Raw genomic sequence first — 18,200 nt, 5'->3', positions numbered from 1 at the left:
CTGAATTTTTTAAAAATGGGCTTTTGCTATATAGATGATAAAATCCCCAACAGTAAGTACAAAGACACCATTTCACCTGGATAGGTGAGTTCAATCAAAAAGAGATCCGTGGATTGGGTTTCTGATTGCTTATAATCATTCAGAAGCTTCTAGGGCTGGCATGCCAAGGATGCAGACTCTTCACGCATCCCTGAAGGTTGTCACAGGCCTCATGACTGCTACTGATAAAGTTGAGAGGACAGAATTCTAACATCAAAGTAATACTCACAGTTAATCCAACTCCAATGAAAATACATATCATTCCAATGGTAATGTATGCACAGCAGCGTCTTCGTGGAAGTGCACTACCCACTGAGGAGCTGCAAATTCATGAAAGCAAAAGAGAACATTAAATGTTTACATAAAAATTCTCTATTTCATTTTTGTGAGTTCTTATCTATGGCTTTATTAATATTATATACTTTTTATTCATTGCTTCAACTTTATAGACAAGAACATGCATTAAACATGTCATTTTTAATGGATGATAAAATCGTTTAGGGTGAATTTGTGATATTACTGTGGCTTTAAACAAAGTTCAAGCCTTGGTCATTGATAATATCCACAGAAATCCACTGTAGTACCTGCTAATCTCCCAAGATAAGAGTTTATTTCCAAAGAATCTACTTCAGAATGGAAAAAGAGCTATCTTACAAATAGCATTTGATTTTTTTTTACAGTTAAAACAGTATGTGTTTATGTTAAAAATTTAGAAAGTAGAATAAAAAGGAAAGAAACAATAAAAAGGAAAAGAAAAAATTACCTATGATCCCAATATCAAAAAATAGTCACGCAGTATTTTTGCATACTCTCCTCTAGCCAATTTTGTACCTTACCAATGTATAGCATAAACTTTTTCCCATAATATTCTCAAACTAAAATTCTGATGGATGAATATAACATAATTAACAAATTTTCTACTATTGTACATTAAAGTGTGTTCATTATTATACATAATGCCAACAAAGTATCATTTAAAAGCATTGTGCTTATTTTTAATCATTCTTAAGATTTTTTAAATTTAGAATTAGGATTACAAATTAAAGGGATTAAACTTTTTGAATTGTTTTTAATACATACTGTTAAAAACCCTCTACTGTGCCACTCAGCTGAAATTCCTAATCTAATAGTATTAACCCTCCCCATTTCTAATTGTGGTAATTTTCAAATGATATAAGTTATAGCAGAAATCAGTAGCCAAATTAGCACTTTCTTCTCTGTCTTAACGTACATATATTTATTACTGTATACTACATGCAAGGCATATTGTTAGTGAATGACACTGAAGTATCTGATTCACCTTTGTGAGGTCAGTGTCAAGATTATGCCTAACATACAATAACTTCTCAAAGAATGTCTGATGAATAAGTAAAATACAGAAATTCATCACTTACTAGAAATGATTTAGAAACATGCGATTCCAAATAGGTTAATTTTGCATACAAAATTATTTCCTTTAATTTCCAAATCTTTTTGAAAAACTGATGAAGTTTGTTGCAAATATACCATAGTAAATTTTCCTGGATACTTGAGCCCAAACACAAACATCTGGATGACCTGGGGACCACCATTAATTACTATATTGTACAGCTTGCTATCTAGAGTTACTAGGGCATGTAGAATTCATTGCCTTTATGTAACATTTAGCCCTAGTCTATTTTTGGTTTTAATTTCTATGCATCCACTGGTGGTTTTTCCTGCCTTATACATCACAACTGGTTGTTGTTTCTTATCACTGCCTGTGTATCTGTCTTTGTCAGTTTGTAATATACGATTCACTAGAAGCCAACTAAGCTTATTAGAATTATGTATTGAATAAGTCAAAAGTTTCTAAGTGAATATTAGAGCAGCTTTTCTGTGAGCCAAGAGAATACACTTTAGTACATTAATTTCAGTGCATAAATTCTGCTTAGAAAATCTGTGCTCCTTTTTCATCACTCAAATTAAATAGTCACTACATCTGAGAAATCTTCTCAGAAAAAAATAACCTACTGCTACTCTACAACTCAAGTGCCATCTCCTCACAGGATAAGGCAATGACCAACAAGCACCTATTAATCATAACATCTCTTACACATTTAATACATATGTGGTATCTACATGCAATATATATTACTGGTACAAAAACAGACACACAGATCAACTGAACAGACTAGAGAACCCAGAAATAAGGCCACACACTTACAAACTTAAACTATCTGATCAAATAGGTTTTGACAAACCTGACAAAAACAAGCAATGAGGAAAGGATTCCCTATTCAATAAATGGTGCTGGAATAACTGGCTAGCCATATGCAGAACATTGAAACTGGACTCCTTCCTCATACCAAATTTAAAAATTAACTCAAGATGGATTAAAGACTTAAATGTAAACTATAAAACTATAACAACCCTGGAAGACAACCTAGGCAATGACATTCTGGTCATAGGAACAGGCAAAGATTTAAAACTATAACAACCCTGAAAGACAACCTAGGCAATGCCATTCTGGACATAGGAACAGGCAAAGATTTCACGATGACGACACCAAAAGAAACTGCAACAAAAGCAAAAATCGACAAATGACATCTAATTAAACTAAAGAGCTTTTGCACATCAAAGGAAACTATCAACCGGGTGAACAGACAACCTACAGAATGGGAGAAAAATTTTGCAAACTATGCATCTGACAAAGGTCTAATATCTAGCATCTATGAGAACTTAAGAAAAAAAACCCCGCCATTTAAAAAGTGGGCAAAGGACATGAACAGACACTTTTCAAAAGAAGACATACATGCAGCCAACAATTCTGTGAGAAGAAGCTCAACATCACTGATCATTAGAGAAATGCAAATAAAAACCACAATGAGATACCATCTCCCACCTGTCAAAATTAATACTATTAAAAAGTCAAAAAATAACAGATGCTGGCAAGGTTGTAGAGAGAAAGGAACATAACATTCAGAAATTCAGAATACAGAAGTTTAAAAAGAAGTTTATTCTTCTAGCATCTAAAACTTAAAGGTAGAGCCTAGGGTTGGCAGTCAGCTCTATTCCCTGATGAATTGGTATTGCCAAACTCTACACAGGTAACAACGTTCCTGCCAGTTGGCTTTTCCACTCAATTCAAAGAGGAGAGAGAAAACCAAGACAGGCAATTTTGTCTTTAAGGAGAGCATCAGAAAACTGCACTCATCACTTTTGTTCACATTCCATTGGTCCTAACTTAAACACGGCCACACTATCTGCAAGACAGGCTAGGAAATCCATCTTTAGCTGGGTGGCTAGTCAAATTCAGAGGTATACTAATAAAAAAAAGAAGAGAACAGCAGTCTCTGTTATTTTAATTGATATTAACATTACACTTTAATGTTGGCTAGTGTTTGCCTGGTATGTCTTTTCCTTTGGTTAGTGATTCATGGTTGTACCTTTTTCTATCCTTATGCTTTCATTCTATGTTCTAATATTTCATGTGTTCCTTCTTCAAATTGTATATAGCTGTTCTTACATCTAGTCTTACCATTTCTGTTAAGTTTTACTAGCAAGATTAGTCTAATGATATACATGGACTATTTCTGACATCTTATTTTGGCTTTCTACTATGCCTGTATTTTCTGCTTTTCTACTTTTATTTCCAGACTTCTTTTATATTGACCATGAGTCTTTTATTTCATTTTTCTCTTATTATTCTGAAAGTTTCATAATTTATTTCAATCATTTGGCAGTTGCACTTAAAATTTTAACTTATATACCCTTTAAAAACTAAAGCCAATCATTAAATCCACTTTCCTGATAAATACAAGGATTTTAGAAATTTTTAACTCCAAACATTCCACTAGCATCTTAATGCTATTGTTTTCCAATATTTCAGTTTTATTGTATTTTTGTTTCTCAAAATTCATTAGCATTAATATAAATTGATATTGTCATTTTTGCTATTTTATATAGTCAGTGTTTCTGGTGAATTGTTACAGTTTCTTGGTTTACCTTTCCTTCCTGCATTGCAGAAATTTCTTCTGGAATATTTGTTCATATTCCCTAGTTCATCATTTAGCAGTTTTTTTTAGTAAGAGTACCAGGATGGTAGATACCCTGGGTTTTGTTTGTTTGTAGGTTTGTTGGTTTTGCTTTTGAAAATATATTTATTTTACCTTCATTATTCTTTGATGGTTTAGATAGGTGTATAATACCAGTTTGACAGTTAATTTCTCTTAGTATTTTTGATGTATTTTAAAACTTGTTTTCTGGCTTCTATTTTTGTGGTTGAGACATTTGCTGACAGAACTGTTATCCTTTTCTTATTGAAAATATGCCTTTTATCTCTCTGCTTTTAATTACCTTCTATTTCTCTTAGGTTTTCTACAATTTCACTGTAACACATTTACTTATCCTGCTTGGATTTCATTATTATTTTTGCATATAAAAATTTGTATCTTTCATAGATCCGAAAATTCTTTGAGATTATCTCCTAAAATGCCATATCCCATTCTTTATTTGTTCTTTCCAGATCAGATATATAATAAGTATCTTAATAATATATTTTCTCTTAATCTTACATTCATCTTTGTCTCTCTATGCTGGATTCTGGGTAATTCACTTACCTCTATCTTCCAATTCACAACTTTAGTCTTCACCTTTAGCTGATCTGTTCTTTAAACTGTATGTGTATTTTAATATCTGTAATAATTTCTGAAAGTTCTAATGCTTCTTTCTATATCTATCTGGTTATTTTTGCAAATTTCTATTTGAGACAATTATAGATTCACAAGCAGTTGTAATAAATAAAGAAATATCATGTATCCTTTGCCCTATTTCCCCCATAGTAAATCTTGCAAATTATAATACGATATTATAAAAAGGATATTAACATTCATACAATCCACCAATATTCAGATTTCTCAGTTATATGAGTATGGATTTGTCTTTAATTTTATGCAATTTTATCACATTTAGGTTCATGTGTCTATCGCTACAGTCAAAATAGAGAACAGTCTATCACTGTAAGGATCCTTTCATAATCACACCCTCCTTTCTGCCCATCCCATACCCTGTGCCTGCCACACCATCATTAATCTGTTCTCTATTTCTACAATTTTGTCATTTGAAAAATGTTACATAAATGAAATCTTACTGCAGGTAACCTTGTATGGCTAGTTTTTTTTTTTTTTTTTACTCAGCATAAACTCAATTCATCCAAGCTGTTGCATGTGTCAAATTTGCTACAAACACTCATCTATACATTTTTGTGAGTACCTGATAATTTTTAAATAGTCTTATTTGTTTTATCTTCTTTCTATTTTAAAATATCTTAGGCATAGTTTTAACCTACTCCATACTTAATAATTACAAATCTGAAGTTTTTAGAAGTCAATTACGCTGCTTGTGCAATGTTGATTATGCTTCTGGAATCGTGTTTCCTCCTATGACTAGTAACTTTTGTTGAAAACCATTTTGGCTGATCTTAATATGAAAAAAATCTTGGCATGCATAGTTTGGGGGTGCTTTCCTACACACAGAACTTTCATTTGCTTTTCTCAGGCTCCCTAGACTGATACTAACCCTAAATTTTAAGTCAGTTTCTGGAACTAGGTTTTCCTAGATCACATAAGTGATATAAAATATAAACCTAAATTCACTGTTCTTATAAATTTTTTCCTTTGCAATCTTCCTTTTCTGGTTGATTTCTTTTTCCTGACTTACTCTTTTCTGGGGGAAGAGTACTTTAAGTACTTTATTGGGAGCAGGCAGTATTCCAATCCCTCTACCTTGTGTGAGGCCAACACCTTCTCTCTCGTTCTTCCAAGGCTCTAGATCCCTAGTATTGGCAAGTACCTTCAGGATAGTCCTGGTTGTCACTTAATCTTAATTTTTGGTCCCTGGGGATTTTCTTAACTGTCATATGAGCTGAGCTATGCATTTAAAAGGATGATTTTTACAGTTAATTGGCTTTTTATATTACTGGATGTGAAAGTCAAGGGCATATACAAAAATGTGGACAGTGAATCTCCAAGCTGAAAAGACCATTCAATACTCTCAAACATGTAACTATTCACTCTTCAAATTATTAATCTTTCGCTTCATAAAAATACCTTATGAAACACTAGGATTATGAAGAACACCGGGAAAATGCTAGTGTAGCTAGTGCTATAGGAATTTATAAGGGGAAAAGGTGGCAAACAATGTTCTTTATGTTACAATTTTCAGACAAGGCAGCCAGAGATGGCTTTATTACATGAGACTTAAGGATGGGTAAAATGTGAATAGATGGGGGAGTAAGTCATTTCAGCTGATGACATTAGAATTGTTCAGGTGTGAAGAGAAAATGTGTTCAAGGAACAAGCAGCAAAATAATCCTTCTGCCACAGAAGGTTTCTACCGATGAATAGTAGAAGCAAGGGATGTTTCAGCTAATTTTTGAGGTTAAATAAGGGTTTCTAGGTATACAGGGGTGAGAAAAGGAGTAGCCAGGTCATTCTAGGTCCAGCAGGATAAGACTCAGGAACAGAAGAAAGAAACTGCATAATATGTTTGTAGAAGTAGAAGTACAGTTTGTTGGGGTAGGAACAACTAGGTTGTGTGTGTAGAGATAGAAGAAAGCAAAGATATTACTAGAAAAGTTAGGCAAAAACTAACAGAAATTTGGAGTTTTATTTTGGATTTTAGGCAATGGGCTGATAGCAAACCATATGGTACATTTATGCCAATAAGTAAAAGAAGTCCTCAGAATAATTTATATGAAACTAAATATACAAACCTAAAATAACAATGGAAATTGTACCTCTTCAGGTTGTGCAGCATACAACTTGCACAACTGAATGCCATGGCTACAAAATTGGGAGCCACTAAAAGATGTGATGCCAGAGAATCTAAAATGATATATGCATTTAGGGACTACTACTCCAGTAAATGAATAGATAACTGCAGGATTGGAGGTCAAGAGATAAATTAGAAAACCAATGCAATAGTTCTGGTGAGAGATGCTGAATACATGAACTAAAGTAGAAATCATGAGAATAAGAGGATAGAATTAAAATGTCAAGGGACATAATTGATAGGATATTACCATTTAAATATGGAGAATGATGAAAATACATTAATATTTCTTGGTTGGTCAGTCGGACAGACAGGGTGACATTCATTAACATAATCTTTTTCTAGAAATAATGTGGGGTTGAAAAAGAAAATAATATATTTATCAATACACATGGGAGACTGGTTTGCAGAGTAAGGTGGGAATGTTGGGTCAGGTTGTGTTTGAAATGACCATGAGATACCAAGTTGAAATAACTCTACGTTAGATAGCGAATAGAGATAGTATATTTACATCTGAAGCTCCAAAGAAATATCTGGGGTCAATTAATGGCATCTAAATGACATAGGAACCTAAGAGAACACCCGGATAAAGTGCAGTCAAGTTCCAACTTTGGAGAATAGCAAAATTTAACAACTTGGAAGAGAAAATAAAGCCAACAAAGAAGAGTTGTGAGAAGTAAGAGAAACTCAGAAGAAAGCAGTATCTGGAAACCAAGAAAACAAATTTTAAGGAAAAGAAACCATTGTAGGCTGGGCGCGGTGGCTCACGCCTGTAATCCCAGCACTTTGGGAGGCCGAGGCAGGTGGATCACGAGGTCAGGAGATTGAGACCATCCTGGCTAACACAGTGAAACCCCGTCTCTACTAAAAATACAAAAAATTAGCCAGGCATGGTGGCGGGCGCCTGTAGTCCCAGCTACTCGGGAGGCTGAGGCAGGAGAATGGCGTGAACCCGGGAGGCGGAGCTTGCAGTGAGCCGAGATTGCGCCACTGCACTCCAGTCTGGGCGACAGAGCGAGACTCTGTCTCAAAAAAAAAGAAAAAAGAAAAAGAAAAAAGAAACCATTGTATTAGTCAGGGTTCTCCAGAAAGCCAGAACCAATAGGAGATAGATGATTGATTGATTGATAGGATAGACAAGAGGCAATTTATTAAGGAAACTGGTTACTGGGATTATTGAGGCTGAGAAGTCTTGCAACAGGGGATCTGTAAGCTGGAAACCCTGGACTGTTGGTAGTGTGGCTCAGTCTAAGTCCAAAAGCCTCAGAATCAGGGAAGCCAGCGGTGTAATTCTCAGTCTGAGGAGGAAGGTCTGAAGAGCTGAGGAACCACTGGTGTAAGTCCCAGAGTCCAAAGGCCAGAGAGCCTGGAGTTCTGATGTTCAAGGGCAGGAAAAGAGTGTCCAAGTTCCAGAAGAGTGAAAATCGCCTTTCCACTGCCCCCTTTTTTTTTTCTATCGGGCCCCCAGCCAATTGGATGGTACCTGCTCACACTGAGGGCAGATCTTCTCCATTCAGTCCACTGATTTACACACGTGTCTCCTCTAGAAACACCCTCTTAGATATATCCAGAGTTAATGCTTTACCATTTCTTTAGACATTCCTTAATCCAGTCAAGTTGACACCTAAAATTAATCAGCACCCCCAGGATGATCAATAGTATCAAATGCTACAGAGAAAACAAGCAGGATGAGAATCAAAATATTGGAATTTATTATTGGGATGTGAATTTCATTAGAGCAAATTCAGTGACCCACTGGGGACGGATGGCTAATTGTGCCTTACTCCAGAGAGAATGGGGTGCAATAATCAAATGAAAGTGTAAGCCTTGGAAAGAAGAGACCTGCATCCCTCTGAGAAGAGGAAATGAAGTGAGTATGGATAGAGAGGTTTACGAGTATGAAATACAAAAATGAGAGAATTCACAGATAGCCTCAATTATTTCAGAGATAGGAGGCAATTCGTTGGATGAGACTTGGAGAGTTGGGGGTACTGACGTGGGGGTTAGGTGGGGGTTTAGGAGGAATAGTAGATATCTGGAGATAGCTGTTTTGGGAAATGGGGAGTCAATCGAGGACACTTAGGAATATAGAACAATTTAGATAAATTACAAAGCTATACATTTGTAAAGATCTGATGAATACAGAATTTTTTCAACTCTCAGTTATCTTGGTGAAGGAATGGAGAAGCCATGGCTATATTGATCCAAGATTTCTGCTTTGAAAAGCAGATAGATGGAATGATGATTAACCAATCTAGCAAACCTACTATTCTATATCTAATACATTGAAAATGAATTTATCATCTTCTGCCAGACACATTTCTTCTAGATCCTGCATTTTCTGTCTCAGTGAATGGTTCTACAGCCTCTCAGAAATAGGGTCATTCTTGATCCCAATCTCTCTCTCTCATACCTTCACATTCAGTCCTATCCATTCCATTTCCTTACTAGTACATCTACACTCTGACTCCTTTGTACTTTTGCACAGGTAGCTCCTTCTACAGTGTATTATCCCACCCTCTTTTTCACACAATTCTCACTCATCTTTTATAACTTAGTTCATATATCACTCTCTCCTGAAAACCTTTACTCATGATCCCTTTCCCTCTAATCTGGATTAGGGACTCTTCAAAGCAGAGCATTCTGGTCATACCTCTTTCAAAGCACTTAAAACTTTATAGTCATTAGCTATTCTCTCCACTATGCCCACAAGACTAAATTCCTTGAAGGTGAGATTATGTCTTTTATTTCAAGCAACCAGTACTTAGCACAGAATTGTTTGCTGAATTAATGAATAATTATAAAATATAACACTAGACGGCAAAATAAAAGGATAACACTTGAGAATAAGTCCACTATTGTTTAAAACGGCAGGAGGTGATTCACAAAAGAGTACATCAGTGATGTAAAAGAAATGATATTCAATGATAATTATCATTGATTAAATCAATGGCTCTACTAGTCATATGTCCATTATAACATTTACATAGAAACATAGTCCAAACTGTATTTCAGAATGCTACAAGTACACCTTCAGTCTGGCAGTGGCTACAAGCCACCTAATTAAAAGAACAACATCACCTTTAGCTACCATAGTACCAGCTACCATTCGAGTAAGAAATAGCAATATGAGAAAATGCCCCTCGCTCTTTGGAGCTCTAGGGGAAGCTTTCCCCACACATTTTGTGAGATAAAAGCATATAACACACTTGCTTCATAGTAATAAATTTACCAACTTCTGTAACTTAAAACTAATTTTAGGATATTTGTGTTTAAAGAAATAAAATTCTGTCTCAGAATCTTACTCCAACAGATGACCCATCATTTTGTTATGAAGGAGAACATTCAAAAAGAAAAGAAATCTAGATACCAGCTAGGATTGTTCATGTGATAACAGTATTTGCACTCAAATAAGTAATGAATGGTTCGAGTCCTCCCATGTTTAGCATGTGACTCCAATTCTACAGACCTTTCTCTTAGAATGTTTAAGCTGATTTATTCCATGTGAATTTCTATATAAGTTGTTCCCTAAGTAGTTGATACAAATTCTTCTTCATATTAATATACTGTCTTGTGATTTTTAATAAATCACAGAGTATTCAGACATTCAATACTTCTTTATTAGTAAAAATATTGCCATTGTATGAAAATAATTAACCAAGAAAGTCCCTTGAGCAAAATCCTTAACCTCTCTTAAGAGTTGCTGATTTGTAAAATTACAAAAATAATCCCTGTATTACAGGATTGCTGTAAAGATTACAGCTAGTATATATGTATATATAAAGCAATATCACTCTGCTTAGCACACAGTCAGCTAACCACAAAGGTGTCTGCCAGGCCAGGCGCAGTGGCTCATGTCTGTATTCTCAGCACTTTGGGAGGCCGAGACGGGTGAATCACCCGAGGTCAGGAGTTCGAGACCAGCCTGGCCAAAATGGTGAAACCCTGCCTCTACTAATACAAAAATTAGCCAGGCGTGGTGGCAGGTGCCTGTAGTCCCAGCTACTTGGGAGGCTGAGGCAGGATAATTGCTTGAACCTGGGAGGTGGAGGTTGTGGTGAGCTGAGATTGTGCCACTGGGCAACAGAGCTAGACTCTGTCTCAACAACAACAACAACAAAAAAAGTCTCTGTCTTTTCTTTTCTATAAGATCTTTATTTCCATTTTAATGTTCTTTGTGAATATATTTGCAATTTAATTTTGTACATTTTTATGAAAATACAGATAATACCCAGAAATATGTATCATCCATATGCATATTCACATACTTTGGAGGGGGGAGTATGGATGTGTCCCTCAAGTACATATATATTATTTTGTGCACGTATTAAGGGTTTATCCACTTTGCTTCTCCATGTACAGACTTCTATTGGATTCAGTAAGGAATTAGAATGATTAATTTCACAAATAAAAAAGAAACTTTTTTTTATAAGCTAAAACATGCTGTGAAGAAGTTATTCTTATAGAGCTATATTTAGTTGAAATCAGATCTAGCAGAGATAGAGATATTTTGCTACACATATTCTACTTTTCAAATACTTTTTAATTACCTTCTCCTATAAACCATTCTTGGGATTTCTCAACTCTCAATGTAGATAAGGTATTTATATCATACTAAGGATCACACAAATTAAAAAATGAATATTATTTCAAACCTCTTATTTTCAATAATAAAAATCGAATTGTCTAAGCATTCCAGTTTAATTTACTTTGCTTAAGTTATAATTCACATATATAAGAGGATAACAATAATTTTTTAAATTGTAATAATATTATCAAAATAGATGCTGTGCAGAAAAGAGTTAACACAGCAGGCCTGAGACTGCTAACCTTAGAAAGCCTGCTTGTAAGGTTGGCCCTTAGCTGGCATCTAGAAATTTAGATTTGGGGAAAATTCCCATCATTCCGTAACTGGTAAGAGTGGCTTATTATGTATAAATTGTTTGTGTAAACAGTATGGTTTATGCTAAACATAAATTCCATTCAAACAGGAATTTGGAATTTTGATATGTGCTAGATAGGAGGTGCCTGTGTAACCAGCGCCAGTAGAAACTTTGGGTACTAAGACTCTAATGAGCCTCCTGGTAGACAACATGGTACATGCATGGTAATAATTCACTGCTGGGATACTTCATTGGGAGGGGCCTCTTGGAATCTTGTCCCTAGTTTCCTCCAGACTTTACTCCATCTGCCTTTTCCCTTTGCTGATTCTGCTTTGCATACGTTTGCTATAATAAATCATATCTCTGAATACAACTCTATATTAATTTATATGAGTCCCTGTAGAAAACCAAGGAACCTTGGTGTAGTCTTGGGACCCCCAACACCGATGCCATAAAATGTGTTTAATCAAAATATCTTCTATTATTTTTCATTTTATATTGTCTTATATTATTTTCATCAAGTATATCATTTAGGAATAGAGAGAAATAGGCTAAATTGTTAAGATAGACAAATAATTATATAAACGTTGCCATCAGTAATAATCTTATTAGGCAGGAGATGAAAAAGGCCAACAATTACCTAATTATGAAGTCCAGAACAATTTGAGTTTTCTCCTAGATTACAGCCCATTTTATTAATGTAAATGTTGGATTATTTGTAATGGATTATAATCTCCTAACCAGGTTACTGATAATTTTAGCAATTTCACTTCTTATAATAGAAATTGATTTTCCTTTAGGGGATGATAATCAAGCCTAATCATTTTAATTTCAAAATGGGATATACTTGTTTTAGGATGTCTTGTTTTTAGCCTTAAAAAGCATAAATATATTGGCATGCATTCACTTCACAGCATGTCTTAAAATCAAAATCTACTTAAGTGAAAATTCTGAACTCTTCAAATTTGTCTTAAGTATTTCTCAATAGTATTTCCAATGGTAGGGAACTTACATTTTTTTGCAGTGTGGGCATTTTGCCAGAGTGTTGAACCTCAGTTCCATCCACTGTAAAATAAATAAAGAGAGGAATTGAAAAGAAAAACAACTGAAAACTATCCAATCTGATAAGACATTTCTTTTCCTTTAAATGTCATCAGGGATCACAACAGAAGCAATCACCTTCTCACGGTTACATGAGCTTTTCCCTTCAACACTTCTCTCCCTCTCTTAAAATACAGTTTGGGATCCTCCTCTGAAATAGTTCCCATGACTTTTCCAATGCTCTGACGCAATCTAGGTTTGCTTTACATGAATACTGAATATAATATCATAATTGGGGTCATTTTGTTCAGTAAGTCTCAGTTCACTTCCAGGGAATAAAAACATATTTCATATACCATCAAAGTTATTTTTATTTAAGTCTTCAGGGCTGGCCTTTTAAATACTTGAATATTTAGATTCATTACTAAAATTAAACTATTCTACTTATGTGAGAAACTCACTAAGTACATAAACTAAACGAATTAGATACAGGTAGTACTGAAGTCGGGAACTGTCTTCTGTTCTGTCGTTGCCTATATAATGTAACAAAAACATACTGCTTAGTACAATTTTCTTCCTGTAAGTGTAAGTAATAAATGTGCCACCTTCCTCATATGAGTATTATTCAGATACTTGAAATGACTTACTGGTTATAGATAGTCTTTGAAAGAATATGCAATATAAATTTAAAGTAAATCTTTATCCCATGAAATACATTTTGTTCAATGACTTTCTAACAATCTTCTTCTGTCTTGTTTGCTTTTCTATATACCTCCTTATAAAGGGTGTATTTCCTTGATAGTTTGGGGAAATTTTCTTTAAGCACTTTGGCAGTTTATCATCAAAACAACTTATTTTTATTAAAATTAAGTTTCATTTGGGAATCTAGGCCATCAATTTTTCTTTTCAGAAGGCTCAAATTCTAGATACAGAGGTTTCAATAACTTGTGGATATTCAAACATTTTCTACACAATAGAAGATATCTTTTAGAATATATCTGATGCATACCTTTTTCTTTTATGATTAAAGAAAAGAACATATAAATTTGGGTTTCCTAAACTCCTTTCTCTTCATTTTTATTTCAAATATCATGAAATTTAGTTAACCTTGTTATGATCTCTTTTAGTCACAACAGGAACATATAGTCCCAAGATAAATTAAAGAGAAATAAAACTTTACATGAATGTTCACTCTCTTTACAAAATGATTATTTTTAAACATCTGCAAATGTCAAACCAAGGGCACTTATTTTTCAAGCAAGAGTATTTCTCTCATTACTTATAATGACAGAATTACTTATAATATCAATTTGTAACAAGTTGATTTATTTTAAAACTGCTCTTAAAGTAAAAATTCTTGAGTTAATGTGCTAAACAGATACTAATATAGATTTCTACAGAAATTGGTACAGAACATTAAGCAGTGGAAGAATACAGAACTATTATTAAGGGCTTCTTTATGTTTCTGTAATAGGCTTAGGATAGTTACTGAACTTGTGATGTCATTTCAAATGTTATTTATAAATAACAAATTTAAGTTTTTCATAGTTAAAAGAAGCAAACTGGTTTGAGAAGGCAATTATGAAACCTTTGAGTCAAGAGTAACTCAAAATCCAAGACTTAGCCTAACAGACTAACATAGGAATTTCAGTATTTCAGATGACCCCTAAAGAGACTGTTTAGTCCACTGTTATCATTTTATAGTGTTTTTCATTTTAACACAAATTATGCATGATAAAATCAATGATAACTGACAAACAGTGGGGACTTTATTCTGTAATTAATGTATTACATTGCCAGCAACCTACCACATCTGGTTTTGCTGTTATCTGCAAGTACTCACTTAAATGGAGCAGACTAATAACAAAAAGCATCTATTATTAGAATAATTTTCTTTTAATTTATCCAAATGAACACCAATTCTTATGCTTGGAAAAGAAGTTGACTTAGTACTATTCTCTCATCTAAAATCTGGCCTCTGGATTCTTAAAATTTTATTGCCAGACCTTAAGTCCCATTAGACTAAAAAAAAAAAAATCTTAATTGTATCAGCAAGATTAAAAACAACTTCTCTAAAACCCAATCATTTTTAGTAGAGATCTTCTAATATTTGACTTATTTCTAACTATTCTAAAACATGTAATGGATACATTGAGTTTCCCCAAGATATATTTTGGAACTAATCTTAGAAGATTTGTTTAAAAAAAAAAAAGCTATATTGCTTAAAACTACTAATTTAATTTTATAGTATCTTACCGAGTTAGATAGATAGATAGATAGATAGATAGATAGATACCTGCATACATACATACATACACAGATACATAGATACAATAGGCAACTGGTAACACTTTGAAATATGTTCAAGTTAAAACTGTTATCCCCCCCTGCTATGGCACCCATTTGTCCCTAGATACAAATGAAAAAAATCTGATCCTGCCTGAAGGTACTAAATTGGCCCACTTCAGGGTAAACTTTGAACCAAGTTGTATTCGCTTTTATTAAAGCACAACAATCCTCAGTCAATGTTGATTGACAAAGTACCTGGATATGCCTTTCATCAGCAACAGAGACCATGGGCCCTACAGAAAAGTAATAGTAAACTCTGCTGTTCAGCTGTGTTAAGAAACTTCTTTGCATTCATGGAGAACTAGCTAAAGGCTTTATAAGTCAATTCATTCTTCTGGGAAATTATTTTTCAAACAATGCCCTTCAAATCACCACTCAGGCGAGATGATCTCAAAATGGTTTGGAGGGTAAAAAATGTTTGGACATACAATATAAAAACTCCCTCTTAAATATATACAATGGTATATGCTAAAACTGCTAAAGAATATCCTATTTTAAATTCTGTTTAATTTTTTAATCCTAGCAATTCCCAATGAACATGGAACTCTTTACTCACAAACACCTGTTACTAACCTATAAAATGAATTTGCCATTGAATACACTTTGGAAGACACAAATCTAGCTTTTTTAAATTTATCCATGGTCCCAGACAGGCTATGATATGAATAGTGTAAATATTGTGAATTCCTAGAAAACTTAACTTCAGCATTATAACACTGGTATATTAAAAGATATTATTATAAACAGAAGGAAGCTGTGAGAATATAGAGAAGCTATTCTCTAGATTGCATATTACTTCAGCAATTGTGTTTTTTTCCGGGGGTAAAATATCAAAATTGAATTATTTTTAAGTGTAAATTTTTTAAAATGATAAAAGCCTTGTCACACACAATAGTTCTTTTATCTTAATCCTTGAGAGAATTCTCTTGCAGGAGAGAGAGAGCTCATTATTTCAGGAAAAGCATTTCCTATGTGATCTTTTCAATAAAATATCTTGAATATTTTGTCACAGGTCATATTTTCTTCTTTTCTTTGACTCTAGAAAACTCAGCTAAGATTCAGCCTAGTTTTATCAACTGTATTAGACTAAATATTAGCATACTTATATTATGCATGACTTCAGGTTTTTTTTTTTCCTGCCCTACTTATTATTTTTCCTGATTTTTTTCACATTTTATTTTCAATCATATTGAATTTAATGTATCTTGTAACTTATTTCAATTGCTTTGAACCTTGCAAGCTAAGTCTAAAACAAAGTAGGAAATGAGTAAATGAATTAACCTAATAATTAACAGTGTGAACGGCAAATAACATATTATGGAGAATATAAGATTATTCAAGATCAGCATAATAATAAGGATAAGGCTCCAAGAACTTTGTAGTCAGTGTATTCTTCATAACACTGAGCATCTCTCATTAATCCAAAACTCTCAAAAGTAACCAGTACCTCTCCTATAGGTGTGTACAGTGTTCCCCTAATCATCAAAAACTTTATTTTCTAGAAAATTTTGAAATCATCTTTAAATATTGTATTTTAATCCAAAACATCTTTTCTTGCTAAAGAATTAAAGTTTCAAATCATAATTACTCTGCTAATATGATAATATGATTCACTTGCCTGCACTGAATGTTAAGTAAGGAAGAGCCAGCTTTAGAAGTTAGTCCCTGAAAGAGCCAGCTTTAGAAGTAAGTCTCTGGCTTGCACATTACTTTAGTAATTTTCTTCTTAGGGAAAAATATCTAAATGTATAAATTACTTTTTAAAATAATAAAAACCATGGCACATACATATCTATCTAAACTCTCAATTTAGAGCATTCTCTAGAATTCATTGCCAGATGATTCTAAAAATTAAATATAAACCTTTATAACGATTGTCTTTTTTATTGTTCTTTTTTCCTCATTCCCTTTTCTACCCTATTAATACAGTCAATTCTCTCTCAAATTCTTTATTCTATTCTTGACTATCATCATCACTTTCCTGAAAAATAAAAGCCGAAATTCTAGCCTTGTGCTTCTTCAGGCTTGTGTCTTTGCTATCCATTCGTCTCCTATCAGATTAGAAAATTTTATGAAAGCAGAGACTATGCTTCCTGTTCACCCGTTTCCCTAGCACCTAGCTCAGTGCCTGGTACACACTCAATATATATATAATTGAATAAATAAAATCATTCCTTTTGTAACTTGGCTACAAGGATTATCCATGGCAAATATTTGGAATATAAAACATAACAGGAAAGAATGCAAGGTAGCTGTGGAAGGGAGATCTCCAGAAGTAGGTTGAAACAAATCTATATTGAAGATTTTAAAAGTGTTACTTCCAAAAGTTTGTTCACATATGAAAAAGAAAATAACAAATATGCTTTATATATTTAATTTAGTTAATTCATTTAATATCTATTGGTAACTATAGAGTGTGTTAGCTTATATTAAATCAGTATATACTGATTTTTGTTTATTTATTTTAGAGAGAGGGTCTCATTCTATCACCCAGGCTGGAATGCAGTGGTATGAACATAGCTTGCTGCAATCTCCAACTCGTGGGCTCAGGTAATCCTCCCACCTCAATCTCCTGAGTAGCTACGACTATAGGTGCATGCCACTACCCCTGGCTAATTTTTAAATTTTTTGTAGAGGTGGGGTCTCTCTGTGCTGCCCAGGCTAGTCTCAAACTCCTGGCCTCAAGCAAGCCTCCCATGTTGGTCTCTCAAAGCACTGGGAGTGGAAGGGGGAGTAGAAGGAGGGGGAGAAGGAGAGAGAGGAGGAGGAGGAGAAAGTTTTCACCTATTCCCTGCCTGCATACATAGAAACTCCAATCAGTGACTTGCTCTCAAATATAAACTTCTTTGTAAAACTTCTATCAAAAGAAAAACAAATAGAGAAAATAGTGAGAAAATAGAGATAAGGCATGAAGAAGAACAATACCTCAGAAAAAATATAATTAATAGCTTCAGAAAGATGTTTGAAATGCTTGTTCTTTGGTACCATAAACATAAATTTAAATTTCTCAGCAAGGCCATTTTTATACTTTCTGCAGAAAGGGTACACTTGCCAGCAGTTTTGCCACAAGAGTACACTGAATAAAGAAGACAGGGT

At 33.9% G+C, this 18,200-nt stretch overlaps 1 protein-coding gene across 1 annotated transcript in view; it reads right to left on the bottom strand.

Moving 5' to 3' along the window:
* PIP4P2 (phosphatidylinositol-4,5-bisphosphate 4-phosphatase 2) overlaps nucleotides 1-18,200 on the bottom strand; it is a 724,054-nt gene that overhangs the window by 1,383 nt on the left and 704,471 nt on the right. The window contains exons 6-7 of the mRNA XM_050802629.1: nucleotides 12,727-12,779; nucleotides 269-359 (exon numbers count right to left, since the gene is read on the bottom strand). Of these exons, the coding sequence (XP_050658586.1) occupies nucleotides 269-359; nucleotides 12,727-12,779 (144 nt within the window). The remainder of the gene's footprint in view (nucleotides 1-268; nucleotides 360-12,726; nucleotides 12,780-18,200) is intronic.

This window comes from Macaca thibetana, chromosome 8 (assembly GCF_024542745.1).
Source record: "Macaca thibetana thibetana isolate TM-01 chromosome 8, ASM2454274v1, whole genome shotgun sequence".
Taxonomy (NCBI): Eukaryota; Metazoa; Chordata; class Mammalia; order Primates; family Cercopithecidae; genus Macaca; species Macaca thibetana.
This window is presented reverse-complemented; position numbering and strand designations above follow the sequence as displayed.